At 46.0% G+C, this 19958-nt stretch overlaps 1 protein-coding gene across 1 annotated transcript; it reads right to left on the bottom strand.

Annotated features, from left to right (window-relative positions):
- Positions 1–2046: 2046 nt before the first annotated feature.
- LOC147717227 (keratin, type I cytoskeletal 19-like) lies at positions 2047–19691 on the bottom strand. Its single transcript, XM_086924178.1, has 8 exons — positions 19099–19691; positions 10994–11076; positions 10158–10314; positions 8364–8525; positions 8138–8263; positions 7529–7749; positions 5588–5616; positions 2047–3029 (listed from the first exon to the last, which is right to left on the bottom strand). The coding sequence occupies exons 1-8, from the start codon at positions 19579–19581 to the stop codon at positions 3010–3012; spliced, it is 1281 nt and encodes a 426-aa protein (XP_086780304.1). The 5' UTR covers positions 19582–19691; the 3' UTR covers positions 2047–3009.
- Positions 19692–19958: the final 267 nt, after the last annotated feature.

Raw genomic sequence — 19958 nt, 5'->3', positions numbered from 1 at the left:
AGAACTGCTAGAGTGAAACCTTCACGTTTCATTGCCCTTCACATATCCCTAACGAATCAAAAATGCAAACTCTGGGGCCCATTGGGCTAACAGCACCGGGGCCTCATCAGAGCAGCCAGCTATACAGTCTAGGGTGAAGTGTTCTGCCAGGGTGGGTAAACTGTAAATGTAAATTGATACTTGTATAGCGCACTACTCACCCGCAAGGGTCTCAAGGCGCTTGTACGAATACCGCTGTGGAACCCATCCTGGCTTTCCCTGTGAGGCGTCCACTCCTGGGCACACCCAAGGTGACGGCCAGGCATCCTTAGCGTTGTTGGGGCTGTTGTGGAGATTAAGCAAGCTATTGCCCAGAGTTGCAGAGTGGGCTCCATGATTGGAAATGGCACTGAGGCGAGAATTATCAGGTCCGTGGAATTTTGAGCCCGAGACCTGCCAAGGAGGGGAATTGAACCCTGGTCCCGGGCTAGACCTCTGCATCAGGGTCTGCCGCTCTAATCATTGAGCCACACTTCTCCAGTTAGGCCTACAGCTGACCGGGCATGTGCTAGGGCCAAGCACTCTGCATTCTATGAATAGAGCCAGTGCTCCATCATCTAGGCCGCTGATTGCCTTATGGTGCTACTGCCGGTGTCCAGAGGTGGGCGCCCGAATGCAACAAATAGCCTCAAAAAAGATATGTAGCCCAAGGAAATGGGGTGTCTGATGGTAAAATGTCATTTGGTTGAAACTGTCAAATTTCTTGCACCAGAGTTAACTGTGCTAACGCTGTCATCACACAAATCTGAGGACCTTGGGTAAGTAGAAGGCCCTCTTTCTCTTCCTCCCCCAATACCCCGCTCACATCTGGGCAGAAAGGTAAATGTATCTGAACAAGTGGAAAGCATGAGAGGTCCGATTTCAGACATTATTAAAAAACGTGCTCAGGGACTGTCTCCTGCTTCACGTGCGGGGCTTGGAGGGTGACAGGCCTGCTCTAGTAGCAATCAGTTTCTCATGATGTCTAGCTTTCTTTCACGCCCTGATACCGCCGTCAATAGTTACCACACCAGTCCCCAAGTCCTACCTATGGCCCGACCCTGCCCTATCGCGACTGCCCTACCTGTTCAGTGCTCACCCCTTACCTACCTGCCAGTAAGACAAACCTAAAGCTCCTTCATCATTCTATCTTATCCCTCCTTGATTCTCAACTAGTACCGCTTTTGCCTCTGTCCTGTCCCCTCCTATAGCGCTTTGAAGTTAACTTTGTGTGCTGTAAAACACCATATACATCAATGACAGAGGATCAGTGTGTGTCCTGGTAGTTTGGGTTTGCCTTTGGAAAGAGATCCACCCACTTATTGTCACCCAAGTGTTTGCTTCTCCAGTCGGGTCATCTCACTCATAAAAGGGGCTCAACCCTATCTCTAAGGCATGGGATTGTGAGATTAATTAAAAATTTCCTCAACCTCCCCCACAGACACATAGATTATCAGCCATACCACTTGACTGATGTATTCTTGGATGGGGCAGGATAAAAAGGGAAACTGGAAGGAAATGCAAGGAATAAGTGAAGAAAGGAACTTTATACCGTTAAAAAACTTGCAGATGGCCATCTTATTTTGCAAACCAGAGTATGCACTTTGTAAGTGTAATAAAAAGTCACTATAATGCATTAATTATTCCTACATTTTTCTGTCGAGAATCCTGTAGGTTCGCATTCACTTGGCAAAGCGTGAAGTAATTGTGTTTTTTATAAGTGCCTCTTCAAACTTGCATATAAAACCTTTCTGTTTTTTTCAAAATCTCCCCTCCCCCATTTCGCTTGGTGCAGCCTGCCATGGGACTCTATGGCCTGCCTTTCTGCCAGTTCACAACTTCACAATCCATCCCTGATTTCAACTCTATTGTCCCTTCTTTAAAAAAAAAAATCAAGGAATGGTTCTCATTACATTGACCACTGTCGAGGCCAGTAGATATTGGCTTACCATTGGTTTATTTCCTTATCAGCTCTTTGGTACGGGTTGGTACGGGTATTCGTTCTGAAAAAATATACACAGAGTTCGGTTTGGGGGAGCCCAGCGAAGGATTTTTATTAGACAGCCAAAGCAGATATATATGTGTATTGGAAGGTATACCTTTTGGGCACAAAACTGTTAGCATAAAGAATTGGACAAACAATAACGCTTTCATCTACTGTGAAAAAATATGACCCTGCGGTGGGACATCACCGCCTCCTTCCTGGTAATAAGAAGTAGTTTGAATGGAAGGGCTCAAAGTCACATGACAGAAAGTCGTGGAAATCAACCTTTCCTATATTAGGAAGCTTTCAGACGTACCACTCCTTCCTGTCTGAGTGTGACTGCGCCAATGCACAAAACAAATAGTACATTGTTTATGTTACTGATTGAAATAATCACATAATGCAAACTCAACCTCTCAACTCACCTCACTGGAGAGTATCACATGCCTTTAAATCACCTTCACCCTTACAACATGACACAGGCCTCCATTCAGATGAATCCGTTCAGTCTTTCTCTAAACTTCCCCACTTTCACAAAAATGCACCTCATTGGACCACATCTGGATAACCCTCAAAAACGGAAGTCACTTTGCGGGTGTGTAAATAATTTGACTGATCTGTACAAACTGTGTTCCACTAAACAGGCTCTTGAAAAGCCATCGGTTGAGGGAGTGTTGCAAACAAAACATTGTGCTTAGACCCTAGTAGTTGACAGACTAATGCACCTGCAGAATTCAAAAGGGTCATTATTTCAACAAAATGGCAGGCAGGTTCAGGCCATCGCGAGTCACCTTAAACTTGGAAACACGTTATTGAACCTTGTTCATGCTTGGAAACCAAACTGTGAGACTTAAAATGTCCATCTAGGTTCATGTTTTGTGGCTTCCACCTAGATGTTTCTTCTTTTCTTTTTAGTTAAAATCTGTCTCTCCTTTCATCTGAGTCCTCCGGGTCTTTGGTATTCTCTTGAAACTGGGCTCCTCCCGCTTTTTCTCCAGGGGCATGCTTTATTTGCCCCCAATCTTAACTAGAATCAAAAAGAAGGGCAGATGTTAGGATTTCATGCCTTAGGGTTGATTTAGCTTTGACTGGTTGAAGGGACGTCTACACTAGTGACAACAGCTCTTTTTCTGGTTGTTTCCAGGACTTGTGAGATATGTTCTAAGAGTGCATCGAGACCTGGAATCCTACACTTTTTTAAATATACCACATACATACTTGATATGTATCTGCCTACACATTAAATACTCAGCATAAGCTGCAGTAGAAAAGGCATTTTTTAAACATCCGTGCACCATGTGCCAGGCACCCTGTGATTAGGGTGACCAGAATTATAAAGCCAAAAGCCGTGACATTTCAGGAAAATAGAAGAAGGACTTTACTTCGAGTGAGCGGTAAGCATGAGCGTGAAATCCGTTACGCTCGCGGATTTTGCGGATTTTCGGGAAATCCGCAATCCGCGAATTTTGCGGATTTCCCGCAAAATCCGCAAAAAAAAATCCGCGAACGTAACGGGTTCAAAAGTTGAACCCACACTCATTTAACTATTTTACAATGGCGCCAGCAAGCTGCCAGCGCCGTTGTAAAATAGTTACAAAGTTAGCTTGCACAGGAACCACTAGATAAAACGAAGCAGGTGCTTCCTGTGCAAGCTAACTTTGTAACTATTTTACAACGGCGCTGGCAGCTTGCTGGCGCCATTGTAAAATAGTTACAGGGCAGCACAGCCTTACAGGTCACTCAAGGGACCCCTGCGCCCTTCAGGGCGATTGCATAGTAACACACACATGGTCGCTCGAACTAGTTAATGCTCAAATTCAGTGACTCATTCATTAGCCCAAAAACAATCATGTGCCTCTTCCCAAATGTACCGCGGAAAATCAGCTGTGATGCTGGATAGAGGCCTTTGCATCCTTGACTTTCACGAGCGCAATACCCGTGCTGTTCCTGTGACCAGGAGCTTCTTTTTCTTCATCTGCTGAACCGATCTTTCTCTGACCTTTTATACATACAAGAGGCATGTGAACTCGCATGGAAGCACCCCCCCCCACCACAAAATCCGCAAATCATGGTCGCTCGAACTAGTTAATGCTCAAATTCAGTGACTCATTCATTAGCCCAAAAACAATCATGAGCGTCTTCGAGGCTGGACAGGTGTGCCTCTTCCCAAATCTACCGTGGAAAATCAGCTGTGATGCTGGGTAGAGGCCTTTGCATCCTTGACTTTCATGAGCGCAATCCCCGTGCTGTTCCTGTGACCAGGAGCTTCTTTCTCTTCGTGTTCGCACGGGTTGCTGCAAGTTCGCACGCGTTTTGTACAATTTCGCAATTTGCGAAATTGTACAAAACCCTCGCGAACTTGCAGAAACCCGTGCGAACATAAAAAAAATCCGCAAATTCGCGAGAATTCACGGATTTTGCGGATTGCAAGTTCGCAAATCCGCAAAATCCGCGAACGCGAGATCCGCAAAATTTGCCCATGTTTAGTGAGCGGACAGAATGACAGTGCTCCTCAGCAGAGAATTACAGACCGGCAGTTAGAACATACATAAAATTCAATTTTAAAATCCAGTAGCTTGCCTGTTAATTAATAGCTTTATTGAAACAACTGCTAACCATCCCTGCCTTGTAAAATATAAAAAAGCACCTCCCACAGTTTTTAGTCGCCCCTCTCTAAAAACTGGGATAGAAGCTACATTACCTGAAATCTGCCGGGACAGCAGGTTAAAAACTGGGACAGTCCGTGCAAACCTGGTCACCCTACCTGTGGTGCCTGGCACACGGTGCATGGATTTGTGCGGGCAGCACATGTGCCCCCCTGGCCATTTACCAGTGGCACACAGGGGACGAAGGCCCTGGTTGGAGCCCCCAAAGGGTGGGAATGGTGAGAGAGACCCAACCTTGGATGGATGATAGGGGCTGGAGGACACAAGAGCTGGGTACATAGTGCATATAGCGTAACAAATGATGAAGGCAAGAGATGGAGAAAGGAAGGATAAAAAGCTGAGAAGAAGTGAGATAGGGGCTAAGAGAGAGGAAAGGGACAAATATACGGAAGAGAGAATTATTAGGAAACAGAGGAAGCTTGGGGATGGATGGGACAGATAAGAGAGGAACGGGGTAAGGGTGAGAAAGAGGAAGAGAAAAGAGAAACATGTGAAGAAGAGGAAGTGTACACGAAGTGAGCAAGAGATTGTAAAAGAGAGAAAGCAGTAGAGAGTGAGATAAAGTTAAAGTGAGTGAGGTGACCAACAGAAGGGAGAGAGATGAAAGGCATAGATGAAGGAGAGGAAAATGAGGGAGAGTGGGAGCAAAGACAGACAGGTGGGCCACTTTGTCTTTAATACCCGGGTCTGTGCTCCTCGCTGCCTCAGACTATCATGGGTCAGGCCAGTTAAACCAGAAATTCTTGGCCCTGGGAATGTAGCCAAGTCCTCCAAGTGCTATTCAATGTTCATAGCTTTACCAAATATGGCTCTCAGCGCTGCCGCTGACGCGCCGTCATCTGCACACTCGTTTGTTCACAGTGACCTGGAAGCGGCCTGCGTTTTGTAAATGTGATATTAAGTAAAGAGGAATGCTTACCATCGATGGACTGCGAGCCTCCGGACACACTGCGGGGAGAAGAGCATAGAAACGTGTCACTCTCGGCTCTTAATCCCGCGAGGCCCTCCCCTGCCCCCTCCCCACACACAGAGGGCGCTGTATGCTTTTAACCCACTCCGGGGGCCGTACACGTGCCGCAGGGCCTCTAATTTACATTACACGAAAGCGCACAGTGTCACTGGCAAAGCTAATCTCGCCCTGCAGGCAACCTCCTGGAATCCTTAAGAGTGCATGAACTGGGCATTTAGAAAGGACTTGACAGAGATGACTGGCGGGCCAGAAAAGTAACCGCCCACTTCCTGCAGCAGTTCATGGAGCTGTATGGGGAGGAAGAGCAAGCATTTAACACAAGGGTAGCCTAGAATTGGGACAATTTGATGGCATTGCCTATTTTGGCAAAAATAAGTCGAATTTAAAGCGCAAGGGCCAAAATGTTTTGATTAAGCAACTTTTCTCTCTCTTGCTCTGGGTCAAAGTCTGATGTTGATACACAAGTTCTTGTCGCCAAAAATGAGTGGTAGAAATTATGTCTGCGCTAAATGTTATTCTGCCAGTGAAGCTGTGTAAATTCCAGTTCCTGCATAAAATAAAGAAACTTGCCCCGTTTGTTGAATTACAGAGAGTGGACAATGAATTGCTCACACAAATGTCACACAAGATGCCCACCCAATAATTTTCAGCTGGATCGGTCAAATCATTCTTCTTTTTTTAAACATTCATTGGCCACAAAATTCTTTTTTTCTTAAACGCCTTTCTTGAAATAAGCGGTGGGATTAACTAGATTTTAAAAAATGTGCAGAAGCGGAGTAAGGCAATTTTACACTACCCTTGTACATATTGTGGGACACAAACCTTCTTCCGGGATTGGAGAGCAGACACATTCCGCAATGAGTCTACCAATGTCCAACACGAAGGAATGAGGTGTGAAGTGATGGACCAATGGTGAGCTGAATATGCTAGATACGCTAGAGATGACCTCTTGATCTAGGTCGTGGATGTAGCTTGCAACTGATGGACAGAGGGTTTGTTTGAAGGGTCTCCCAACCTCTGTTGGGGAAAGTGATTCAAGAGGTGCATATAGGGACATCCATTACCCACTGATGGGTAAGCTAAGGCACTAAAGACCCAGCGGATATCCTTAAAGGATATGGTTTCTAGATTACTCCAGGCTTCCGGGGACAACATGTTCCAGTCCTGATGTTTCCTCTTCTTGACTTTTGATTTCTGACATTTTATTCCCAAAAGCGGCACTTAAGTGAACCAAGATTACAACTACTGGGGTGATTGTTGCACAATTAAAACTCCGGAATGAAAATGGCAGCCCGGTTACAAAAATCCATATGGTGCCACTCCCTGAATACAGGGCATCACTAAAGTCACATTCACAACTTCCAGCTATACACAGAGGCCTGTAAGTGGACATTTTATGTATAAACACGTTTCATTAGGTGGGTACTAGTACATGTTTATGGGGTTATTTAGAGTTTTGCACAAGCAGGACATCTAACAAAAATTGGCAGAAGCCCCATGTGGCCTGTTTAGAGTTTGTAGGCCTGTAGACACTCTAAATAGGGTGGGCAGGACACCCTGCACATTTCGTTTAATGTCCAACATCTACCAGATTTTAAATAACCCCTTTAGTTCTACAAATCAAACCCCAATTGAAATAGGTTGGAGTTATAAAGTTTCCGGTGCAAAGTGTCTTCTCATAGATAGACCCAACTGCTTGGGTGATCTTTCATCTGCGATGGGATGCACGCATTCTAATAAGGTAATTCTAATGTGATAGGACCAGAAGCCCCTCCATGCTCACATGCAAGCATTATAGGTTAATTTCTATTAAGATATGACAAGAAAGCCCCTCTAGTATGCTCTATACCCTGATGACTACAACATTGCACATCAGCCGGTGTTACTTACTGGGCATCGCCCCCCTCGAGCAGCTGGCGGTATGTGGCTATCTCCATCTCCAGACGGTTCTTGATGTCCATCAGCATCTTGTACTCGTGGTTTTGGCGCTCCATGTCTGAGCGAAGGTCGCCGAGCTGGGCCTCTAGTTGCGATATCATGCCCTGGATCTGCTGGAGCTGTGCACAGTAGCGGGCTTCTGTTTCTGCCAGGGTTCCCTCGAGGGAGGCTTTCTAAAAGAAAAAGAAGAAATACCTTGTGTTAGCACACACAGAGGATGAACTCTATGATTGAGGGAACTGGTGGGAGGAGAGAGTAAAGTGGAAGCATGTCAGTGGAGGACAACAACAAAGGGAATGCGGGCCACTTTTCCTAAAATGCAGGCACTGTTTAACAGAGACAGTCATTTGCCAACAGGACTCCACTCCAGACCTACTGTTTTGATGGCAACACTCTTGAAATCTCATATGCTTTTCCTCTACAAGACTGTGCCTAGGCTCAGCTAGGCAATTTAGAAGATGTGTGCAAGGCTGTAGAACCCAGCACTCATAATAAGACCCCTAACCCAGTGAATGGGGCCTTGAGTGTGGATATCTCTAACTACCAGCAAAAAGGACATACCATGCTAAGCTGTGACTGCAGCTCTATCTCCAGGCCTTGCATGGTCCGCCTCAGGTCGGTGATCTCTGTCCTGCTTGTCTGCACCTCCTGCGTGTGGGTGGCCACCTCCTTGTTCAACTCATCCGTCTTGGGATAAAGTAGGATATTGGGAAAGAGAAGAAGAAGTTGTATTAGATGTAAATCAACAAGTCTCGCTTGCTCAGGCAGATGACTGGTGGTACCTTACCTTACTCACGAACCAGGCCTCAGCATCCAGTCGGTTCTTATGGGCCATTTGTTCGTACTGGTCCCTCATTTCCGCAAGAATACGGCCCAGATCCACAGCTGGAGCAGCATCCACTTCAACGCTGACCTGGCCACCGACTTGTCCCTTCATAGCCATAAGCTCCTGCAAATAAAGTGAAACATATTTAAAATTGCCTCAGATACATTACTGATTAAAGATACATCCCAATGTTTAGCCCCCAATACAGGGAAAGTAAGTTGTTTTAAGGAGCCCTACACCGATAGGTGGATTATGCTCAAGGTAGGGCCTTCTAGCTGGCCACGTTGGGTGTGATCGTGCTTAGATTATATGGAATACCTTGTGTGTTTTCTGAGTGGTTCTCAAACTTTCCAACTCTAACACAAGAGAACCTATTCAGGTATCCTAGCTAATCATGGTAGTAGCCAGAAAAATAATATTATCCTAGAGCCTTTTTTTTTGGAGGGGGCGGGGGGGGTTAAACAGCATGAGCTTGACCTGAAGATATCACGTATCAGAGACCTTTACATGAGCACCAGTTGGGTTATATAAGGAAACATTTTTGTTAGGCACGGGGAGATTAGGTGATTTGCCCAGAATCACAGGATGTTGAGGGTCATTGCCGAAACTCAAACCCGGTTCCCCAGATTTGAGGTCAGCCGCCCTAGCCATTAGGCCACATCGTCTCCCCAGTCTTTCATGGCCTCTGCCTCAACTAGGGTTTCGAAATCGGAGTTTCTATCTGCCATATGTGCAGATTTGCCGCTTCTCCCAATGTATCAGAGGGAAATACAGTATTCTTATTGAATCTCCACTCCAGGGCAGATGAGATAGTTCTGCTGAGTGATGTGGCTGAATATACCACTGGCTAAAACAATGATTGGTATATTCCGTAAACAGGGCCCCGTCATATCGTCTTAATCACAGTAGAAGAAGCTAAGGGACGACTGATTTTCAGTCTCAATTACAGACGTTTTCCCTCCTCTAGCAAGACCCATCCAGATTTAGAACTCTCTGTCTAAGTGTGGTAGGGTTTCTTCCATACCATGGCTGCATCCACCACTAAATGATTCATTTTGACTGAAACCTGTGTCCAATTCCTTGTCAGGTACTGGTAGAATTTTCATCATAAATATAGGCATTGAAAATATACCCACATAGCGAGAGTACTATGTCAGTGCCCACATATTTAGCTTCTCTATTATGTGGAGAGCCATTGCCCAACACAACTGTGATAAGAAAATGTGTCATCCTTTCCAGTGTAATCTTTCACAAAGTTAAGTCTGCCAGATTTAGAAGCAGGTCAGCCATCTATATGGGGCTGTTTGTGTACCAATATTTATTTATTTATTATTCTTATATAGCACACTTGGACACGATGGTATTATGATGCATAACATGAAACACAGAACATGAAGATACCTGTAGCAGTTAGGGGTAGTGAACAATGCCATATAATAACCGAACAAACTTAAAAGGATTGTGAAAAGAGATACTGCAAGAGGGTCTAGCTATGGGTTAGTTTTTGAATTGTCAAACAAGATGGGATTTGTGACAGAGTTACCTTTGCACACTGATAAAAGCAAAAGAGCCTCTGCTCCTAAGACAATTGTCATGAAAGGAACTCTAAATAGGGAGGCCTTGGTTGATTTACCATTACCAGCATCCTCTCTAACTCAGGCCTTCAGTGGGCCTTGTTAGCTCTAGAGGCCGGCTACTCTTGACACACTTGCTACCCATTTGGGCCTTTGCATGTGGTGCAAGACAAGTTCTCACCTCCTCGTGGTTCTTCTTGAGGTAGGCCAGCTCCTCCTTCAGGCTCTCGATCTGCAGCTCCAGGTCAGTTCTAGACAGGGTCAGCTCGTCCAGGACGCGGCGCAGTCCATTGATGTCGGCCTCCACATTCTGGCGCATGGCCAGCTCATTCTCAAACCTTGTGAAAGACATATTTGAAATCAGAAACAAGTGAAGAAATCGAAGGGTCTATTTAAGCTGTCTGGTGTACATCTATAACTACCAAAACAGCAATTATGACAGATGCAGCCACTTAGGACATTTTGGGGGAAATATTTTTTTTTCCAGGGATATAACATTTGAGATTCATGAATGAAGAACCTCATCCTGTGTTCATCCTTCCAAACATCTGTATTTACTACTGAGATGCCACTTGCATTTCATTTAAGGTCCAGATAAATGAGAGCCAACAGAGGACCATGGGGACATACATTGTTTAAGTGACAGTAATTTGTCGCTGAAATTTTGGGAGGACTGTAAAAGAGCCTAGAAAACACCTGCAGATCAAAACATTTCTTTCTAAGATCCCTTAGTGCTGTAGCTAAAAGGTGCCAGATTTCAATAAGAAAAGCCTCGAAGAAAAACATGGCTGACTCAGAACTCTTCTGAGAAATTTCAGCTACTCGTGATTTCACCCGCTGGGTACATATCTTGCTAGGGAAAAAATGTGTGTAGATTCTCATGCATATCAATGTGATGGTACGAATGCCCACCCCACCTTGAATTATCCAAATGAGACTACACGAGTTCACAGATTCACCCTGATGGCCTTTCATTTCATACCTATGCTTGCTGCCCAAATGGCGGTAAATACTCACTTGCTTCGGAAGTCATCTGCTGCCAAGCGGGCGTTGTCCACCTGCAAAACCACCTTGGAGTTTTCAATGGTGGCATTGTAGATCTAGTAAAGAAACATAAGATATGAAACTTTAAGTGTCAAGAGCTGGGCATCAGAGGTGTAAAAAAAGGGTCATTTTGCAATAGGCGTATCTGCCAACTACTCCTCGCTAGCAAGAACAGAACCTTAGGGATCTCAAAAATATGCATCAATTAATAATTTTGCTGTGCATGTCAGATATTTTTCTATAGTATCCAAAGTGAAGTGAATCAATTCCAGGCGAATGAGAACATTTGGACCCACTAAAAAATCCCTATACAAGAGCATTTGTGCCCACTGCCCGCCCAACAGTGCACGCTGCCTGTAGCACCCTTCCAATGTGCATAGTCTTCAAGGATATCTTCATTTGGCTAGGCCTGAGTGAAATTTTTAAAAAGCCAGAGACATTTTACTGACTAAGCACCACTCTTGTGATGCACATTAATGCGATTATGCCAGCTTCAGTAATTAAGAGTAATTTGAGTCAAAAATCCTACTGCAAGACTACAAGAACAATGATATTAGAGAGATCAAGCGGCTTCTGGCTACTGCTGTCCGTATCCTGTAGCATTTAGTGCTATTTTCTAAGCACAAAATGCATCCTTAGGCCCAATTTGGATGCAAGGGTGCCTTTTCAACTGTGAATATAGAGCTAAATGCTGTATTTTGCTTTTCACCTAATTACGCATATTACGAGTCATTTTGATTTAATTACGAGTACTTATGCTAGAGAAAATTATGCCAGTTACGTCCGCCCCTAATCTTCATATCCTTTGAAAAGGTATTTCTGAGTCTGTTCATTGGCAGTTTACTATGCTACTTTTGTGACATGCTTCTCAGTCTTCCCGGCTTTAAACCTAGGCTTACTGTGGCACTGGCGTAAAAAGACTGACTCCCCCCGAAGGTTGCTGACCTACTCAGTGCTATTGCCAGGTATGTGATTGGGCCTTGCAGAGATAACTGGGCCTGACATATAGACTCAAGCCACGACCGGACTAGGAACCGAAACAGGCCCTGGCAAACAGCTCGGCCAGCCCCCGGGAGGGGTACTAGTTGGAAGCACCACTGTCTCACCGCTGCCGCTTTTGATATCAGAGGGCCGATTATGCTACAAAACTGGGTCCCGGTAACAAAAACGGCCCCACAGAGGTCCAAAACCAACCCTCACCCCGACAGCCCACCGGGGAAATGCCCAGTGCCCACTGACTAGGGTTTATTGATCTTCCAGAGGACTAGTCCAGAGACGGACTCTTGCTCAAAGCCTAGCTGGCTTCAAGTCAGACACGTGACCAACTTTGTCCTCGCCGTATTAGTTGTCTGATGTGGCTGAGAGTTCCCCAGGTCTCTCTACAGACCAGTGTGCATCATATTGAAATGCATTCGTGCCTATGAATGTAGCTGACCCAGATTGGATGTCTTCAGCTCCCCACTGAGATATCAGCCTGCTGTACCTGATGTCCAGGCTGAGCCATGAGACAGCAGGTCTCAGCCCCTCAGAAACAAGAGCTCTCCTCATATTAAGTCTTTGATGAGTACAAATTATGGGAATGTTGAATAGCCCACATTTTACAGAAGGGTCAGTGACAAACCTACTTTTTGAAAACATTACTATAGATAAAAAATACAAAAATTAAATTTTAAAAACTCGTAGGCGAACTATCTAAATTGAAAATGAGACAGTGTCTCTTTCTGTTGGCATTGCCTGAGCATCCACACAATCCTGGCTGCCTCTGCCTTGAGAAATAAGGAATTAGTTTGAAACACTTGGCCCTGGGGTTTATGGCTTTTAATTGAGATGGAGTGTGAAGCTTTTCTATGGAAGGAATCAATATATGAGGGTTTATCGTTTTATTGCAGGTTGCATAAAGTGCCAAATAGGCATTGCATGCTATTTCTTCTGCACACCTAGCACCCTCCATCTGATTCAGGACTTGGGCAGAGCTACTCTCAGACACGCCTTCTGTACACACCCAAGTCCTGGCCAGAGCCAGAGCCTGTCTGAACGGTTTATTTATCTTTGCAGCTTTATATGGCCTGACCTAGACCCAGATAAGTGTCAGAGCACGTCACAAAAGAACAGTTTCAATACATAAGCACTTTAAGATGTGTTACATTACATTAGCTGAGGTGCAGGTAAACTAAGAAGAAAGGGGTTAGAAGGTCATCGTGTTTCAGAGGTCCAGATTTTTTTTCATTTTGGGATGTTTCATCATGATTTTATGTTTAGAGAAACAGCATTACCAATTCCAGAATACAATTTTGAAAACCTTAACTCCGTGAGCTGCTCAGGCCTGGCCCTAGGAATGTAGGGTGTGCTGGCTGTATGTTCTCTCAACATTAGACGCTTCACGTACATCAGTGGTTTGAACTACTTGCAAGAGAGCGTGCATAATGCTTAGTTCACAGAGCTGGTTCACCAGACTATGAGCTCAGGTAGATATATCTGATGCCTGTTCAGTATAGTAACTGGGAGCAGAGGCGCAACTAGAGCCACATTTCGGGGGGGGGCTAAGAAATTTTTTGGGGGGGGTCTGAAACTTTAAGCAGTAGGTAGAGTGGCGCTGCAAGGGCTCTTAGAAGGGGTGAAACATCAACAAAGCCTCTTTAACGTGCACATGGTCTTTTAAAGACATGTGAAGTGCTCGGGGGAGGCTGTGTGTGTGCCCTGGAGGTGTCTGAGCCTGGGCTGCCACACACGACAGGGGGGGGGGGGCTGAAGCCCCTTTGATTCCAATTGGTGTTGCGCGCCTGACTGGGAGAATTTACAAAAAAGGGAAAAGTCTCTGAAATTCCTCTGTAGGACTGGGTCAGACTGCATAGGAAAGTGTCTGGATGCAGACAATAGGAAAAGTGAAGTCCTAGGGCTCCGCCTAGTGGTTGTGGCAAAATACAGCAAAAGGCCAAAATATGCTGATGTTGTCATTGTGCGGGCTGCACTCCCAAGGTGAAAAGGCTATTTTGTCTGCAGCATAGAAAATTCTTGCATTTCTTTGTTAAAAAAAGAAAAAACCGCAGGGTAAGGTGAAAAGAATCCACAGAAAAATTGAAAGTGGCCGTGCCAGGATGGCTCTTCTGAAAAGCTGGCACTGCTGGGGTAGAATCTATCAATGAAAACTGATCCTGACAAAGGGTTTATCTGAGGCACCAACCTGTCTGGAAATCTTGATCAAAGTGGGCGACATCTGAGGGGCCCAATGTGCCCATACCTCTTTTTATTTAACCAAAACCTTTCCCCTACATTTTGTAAAAAGGCAACCATCTCGGAACGGTTATTTCTAAAAGGTGAAATGCTTCAGTTGTAGTGCAAGGAAGAGTGCCCTTTGCGAGTTAAACCAAGGGAGTGGCAGACAGCTAAATAAGCCTTCTTGCCAGGGTGTAGGCTTCCCTGAAAGAAATGTAAATGTGCGCTACTGGTTAATCTGCAAATATAAAGGTTGCGGGTATTACTAAAATCTATATTTTGGATGCCCTTTTTTATCTTAAACCTTTTTGCTTATTTTACAGAAGCCTATCTTCTTGTGTGTGTAATGCAAGTTTAAAATAATGACTTACATATTCACAGTGATTTCTGTCACAGGCTGGGACCTCGCAGCACTAAACGTGCACAAGTCACTATTCTCCACTGCACCAACTAGGATTCTATTCTGTGACTGGCCGGATACAGACATGGACAGCTGCAGTGCATTAACAAATAGAGATTTCATAATATACAAGCGCATTTTCCACTGATTAACTTAACTTGCATTTATTTTTTACTTAAGCACATGTATTTTTCATTTAAGCTGTGTGTTTTTATGTATGTAGGTACCTGAAGGTGAAAGACCGAAAAAAGTTACAGAATATTTTTTTCGCCACGCCTTTGACTCCACCACCACACTTAATCACCACCCCTCATTTGCGCACAGCATCACTGTTCCCATACTTTTTTTTAATGCACTTCGACCACTGTGGGTAAGTGATATTTGTGTAGCATAAACCTATACAAAGGGAGTACTATACAGGGTCAATGGTGAAGACCTAGGGGCACATGCATCAAGCATTTCACTGATCGCAAACGCGTCAAATCTTAGAATTGGCCCATTTGCGACCAGTAAAATGCATTTGCGATGCATCAAACAAAATGCATTCGCAAATTAGGTAATCACAATTTTCAGCACAAATTGTGATTCCCTAAATGCGATGCATTATGCATTTGCAAATTGCGTTTTTGCAATTTAAATCACCAATTACCATCTACTTCAAGTTGATCGTAATTTGCAATTCCTTTGAAAAATGCAAATAAATGGATGTTCTCAAAGTGCATTATGGTGCACACACATGCCCTTGCATGTCTATGTCTTCTAGGCCCATAGGAATGAATGGGAAGCCATTCCTTAATTGCGAATTGCAATTTATGATTCGCAATTATGGAATGTGTAGGAATCGCGAATATTTTAGAGAAACCTACATGCATAGGTTTTGCGATTTCTTAATAGCAATTCCTTAAGAATCGCTATTAAGGAATCGCAATAGCCAAGCTTGATGCATGTCAAGCTTGGAAATAGTCAATGAGTGAATGGAGGTTCTAGCTTCTGACTCCACAAACATGCCCTCCCGCTTGCGGAGTCCGCTAAGTCTCACATTCATCGGGGACATCCCAGTCCCTTCACGCACAGGTCAGCCTCACGCGCATCCTGTCCTTCACTCTTGCCCCGGATCACCTCTGAGGAAGAGGGCGTGGCCTGGCCTGCTTCTTACTCACCCAACCTGCCCGATCTGCTCGGCTGCTGCTCAATGGGCAGATGATCAAATATTTGCTGGCTCCGTTTCTATAGATTTTTGTTTAACTTTTAAGGAAACAATGACCGTGTGATCATAACGAGGCCGCCGGGAGAATGTGAGCCAATCAGATCGGAGGACAGCAGAGCGAGGCAGGAGAGGGAGTGGGAGTGGGGAGGCAGACAAAAGCTTGGATTTGGGATGTTTGCCAGGTGCTGTGTACACAGGGCGCGCCCACAAGTGCACGCAGGGGAAACGCGAAGGAAACCCACGCACGGGCACAAAGGCAGCTCTCCTCTTAGGTACACAGCGCTTGGCTGCTGATAAAGGCCAGGTCGTACAACTCGGCCTGTTTAAGCACTCTAAAAACCTACACAGCATCCAACTTTGTCTCATTTTGCAGAGCTGCCTACTGGCCCTATTCCACCGGTTACCCCTCTGCCAGCCCTGGCAATTTAGGCAGCGCACTTAGCGCTGTGGAGCTATTCATTACATACTTACAGTGCTGAAACCAAAGTCCCAGAGTGGAATCTGTTTAATAAATAACAAAAGGGCCTATTGAAAGTGTCACACATTACATGGGTCCAGTTTGGATGCGCCTTTGTTGTTGCACTGTATATGCTGGTGGTGGGTAAGGGTCACTGGATGTGACAGCTGAAAGCTTTTGGGTCAAAATCTGTTGCTTTGTGTACAAAGAAGCATCATATTCCAAATAAGTCTATAAAAACTATAAGGCTAGCAGACAGAAGTGAGACCGCTGGGCATAGCTGTGGTCTCACCTTAAATCTAGAGTGGGACTTTCAGCCTTTCGTAGGTGTTTCAATTAGCAGAACAAAGCATGCTGGGATTTGTAGTTTCTTATTGCACACTACAAGGATGTGCCTCAAGGCCTGGGCATATTTTGAGATGTTTGCTTAAAAAATGCAGGACTGCCCGAAAGTCATAGTCGTGTCATTGGCACAGTTAGCAGCTCTGGTGGAAAGACATGAGGGAACAAGAGTACAGGGCGAGACGTGGTAAAGCTGGAAGCTATGTTGAGCAGGCTTGTACATTTTGCGTTTGGCATACTATAACTGCTATTTAATTATATAGTTTATAAGTAAGAGTGACACTCGTTTGCAGCGTTTTAAAATATATATATGTGGCCCAGTGGCATCCGAAAAGTGGCATTCACCCACCACCCTAAGGTGTACAATAACAATTCAATTTTTCTCCAGCGGTAAGGTTTCTTTCGCTTAGATTAATATTTACGTGAACTCCCGTTTGGAATAAGTACAATGGATTTTTGGCACCTGCCAGGCTGCCGTCATACTGGCAACAACCCCAAGCCCCAATAAGGCCGCGTGTTTGCGTGCCAAGATAACTGTGTAATGTCCAAGGAGGAGGAAAAAACAGAAAAGCTTGAGGCCTCGATGCACTGTAAGGAACCTATACATTAGACCGTCGGCCAAGCCTAAATCGCAGTCTCAAACAGCAGCTTTCACGCGGGGTAAAGTCACACCGTGTATCCTCCTCTCAAGCTCCTAGAGTCGGTTGTAGCGCTCAAGTTTCCCAGGACCATGTGCTCGACCCCCTTCTGTTTTTTTTCATGTTGCATTTTGAAGCTAGTAAGGAGGATTTTTTTATAGGAATAAACTGCACTAAAACTACAGAATGGGAAAAACATAACTTGGACAGGACGAGCTGCTAATGGGTGAAAAGGAGCCGGCACAGCGCTCGTGGCAGTCCCCTGCTCGGTGCGCCTTACACGAGAGCGCCCGCGCTGCTGCGACGATGCTACTTATGTCGCGCGCGCTTCTGCGCGTGCATTCACCGCGGCTGCTCTTTGTAATAGGGTTTTCGTCTGGCGTGAATGCAACCGCGGGCAGCTTCGGGGCGCTTTTTAGCCTTGGGGCGTTACGTCATAGCTGCTCTTGCAGAGCGAGACCTTAACTGTACTTGAGTGGCGACAGGTGCGCAGGTAACGGTAACGGAGAGGCAGCGAGCGGATAACCACCCTCCCCTGGGGCAGGAGGCGGCGGCGGCGGCTGGTAGGTAACTGTTCTCTGAGCTCTTCTGCGCTCGCGCACCACCTGTTTACACACTTCTGAATCATTTAATACCAGGCACGCTCTGTGGGAGGTGGAGAGCAGCTGAAAACACTACTTGCAAATAGGTACCGAGTACTTTCGCGTCACGTGTTACACTGACAGCATGTTTCAGTCTGGGACTTGCAGTTTTTAAATTTAACATGGGAAGCATGGGATCAAAAAAGCTCCTTCTACCGTTCGAAAAGCCAGGCATGCAAGGTGCTGTTGAATGTAAACGCCAGGACTGGCTGAAGGCATTGGACACAGCACAGAGAAAAGCAAACCTTGTGGAGTAAATAATTCACCTGCATGGGGTGTCGAGTTTGCCCAGGTATCTCCTGCCTAGTAGTATTCTCCACTGACGAAAACTTCACCAATCGGCAAATATGTGGCTAGAAAATTATATATGTATGTATACAGGTATGTGAGGGGCATGAAAAGCACACCTGGCTATGAAGCAACGGAGTACTGCAGAGTGGAGGGGGATATAATGGAGGTGGGGGGAAGAGGAGTCAAATTGGAGGGTGGGTTGTAAGGTTACCAGATGGATACATGTCAGCAGGTTCACCAGTTCCAGGCCAGGGCTTGCTTTCGTAAATTATTGTTCACTCAGTTATTATGGTTGAAATCAGCCAAGATTTCAACTCTCAGCATGCATTAGATTGATACCGTAAAGCCTAGGACAGGGAAATAAAGTTCCTAATGACAGAGTGATCTGGTAACTTTAAGGAGAGGGGAAGGAAAAATGAATGTATACAGCAGGGTGGGGAGTGGCTTGTTAAGTTCTTCTGTTATGTTGCAATAAGTAAGGGATACTTCTACGCGATCATACATCACCTCCAATGTGGCCCCATGGTCCCCTGACCTAGTGATGCTAAGAATGCCAGGTGAAGACGTTAATGGCATTCACTATAGGTCGTAGGTATTTAAGTGACAACCTTATGCAATGTGATCAGGGACACTAGTTTCAGTCCTCAGCTTCCATATGGGAACCAACTTCATTTTTGCTATTGCAGTCTTAGTTTGCTACCATTGAACTACTTAGACCAGCACACTATAATGGAAATGAATTGTAGGCATACTGGTCTGAAGGGCGGTGGTCACCCTAGATGCAAAACTATACAGCGTAAAGCATTTAGGGATGCCACCTTTTGTGTGGGTGCATAGAGGCTGCCCGGGCGGTGCATAGAGCTCTTCCACCCAGCAGCTGGTCCCTTACCTTGTCCCTCAGGTCTTCGATGGTCTTGTAGTAGTGGCTGTAGTCGCGGGTTGGGCTTGGGCCTTGCTTCTCGTACCACTCGCGGATCTTCAACTCCAGGTCGCTGTTGGCGGCCTCCAGCGAGCGCACCCTATCCAGGTAGTTACCCAGACGGTCGTTGAGGTTCTGCATGGTCTCCTTCTCGCTGCCCCCCAAGAGGCCTCCTGAGGAAGCATTGACAGCACCAAAACCTACCCCATAGCTAGCGCCACCACCGCTGCCAAATCCCCCACCATAGCCACCAGCACTAACACCGCCGCCGAATCCCCCACCATAACCACCCCCATACCCTGAGGAGACCAGCCTAGCCGAGGAGACGGACACCCCCTGGCCCCCATAGCCTCCATGGACACTTGGGGCCTTGAAGGCGACCACGCGAGGCCCCATGCCCCCGGGCCCCCTCATGGAGCTGGTGCTCTGCCTGTAGCTGTAGCTGGACGACATGGCGGACTGAGGCTGATTAAAGGGCGCGAAGTCAGAAACCCAGCAAGACTGCACGGTCCGGAGCGCAGTAGCGGTGCAACCGTGCCTGGTCTGGAGAGCGGGAGGAGTGCAGCCCTTTCCCAGTCCGCCTCCCTCCTTTTATCCCCGCCGCGACAAAGGGTGTTGTCGGCAGAGAGGAGGAAATCTAAACACATGTGCAATTAAACCGGCCCCCCTCGTCCATGCCAACTTTCTGAGGTATTTCTCATTGGCCCGCTGGTATGAAAGCTCGTGTTTTTCCCCTCCTCGCTGCAGACAAAGAGTGATTCATTGTGGGTGGCTCACGGCCGGAGTTTGTGAGACGGGAGGGGGGCGGCGGAGGTGGGGGTAGAGCGAGG

Source organism: Lissotriton vulgaris, chromosome 5 (genome assembly GCF_964263255.1).
Source record: "Lissotriton vulgaris chromosome 5, aLisVul1.2, whole genome shotgun sequence".
Taxonomy (NCBI): Eukaryota; Metazoa; Chordata; class Amphibia; order Caudata; family Salamandridae; genus Lissotriton; species Lissotriton vulgaris.
Note: the sequence above shows the minus strand (reverse complement) of the source record. Positions and strands in the feature narration are given on the sequence as shown.

What these genes read in the sequence shown, in the direction of transcription:
- LOC147717227 (XM_086924178.1), bottom strand. Translation starts at nt 19,581, where the DNA reads ATGTCGTCCAGCTACAGCTACAGGCAGAGCACCAGCTCCATGAGGGGG. An exon ending in CTCGAGGGGGGCGATGCCCA is followed by an intron (nt 5,617 to 7,528) that starts GTAAGTAACACC and finishes TTCTCCCCGCAG; the next exon opens with TGTGTCCGGAGGCTCGCAGT. An exon ending in AGGCTCGCAGTCCATCGATG is followed by an intron (nt 3,030 to 5,587) that starts GTAAGCATTCCT and finishes TTTTGATTCTAG; the next exon opens with TTAAGATTGGGGGCAAATAA.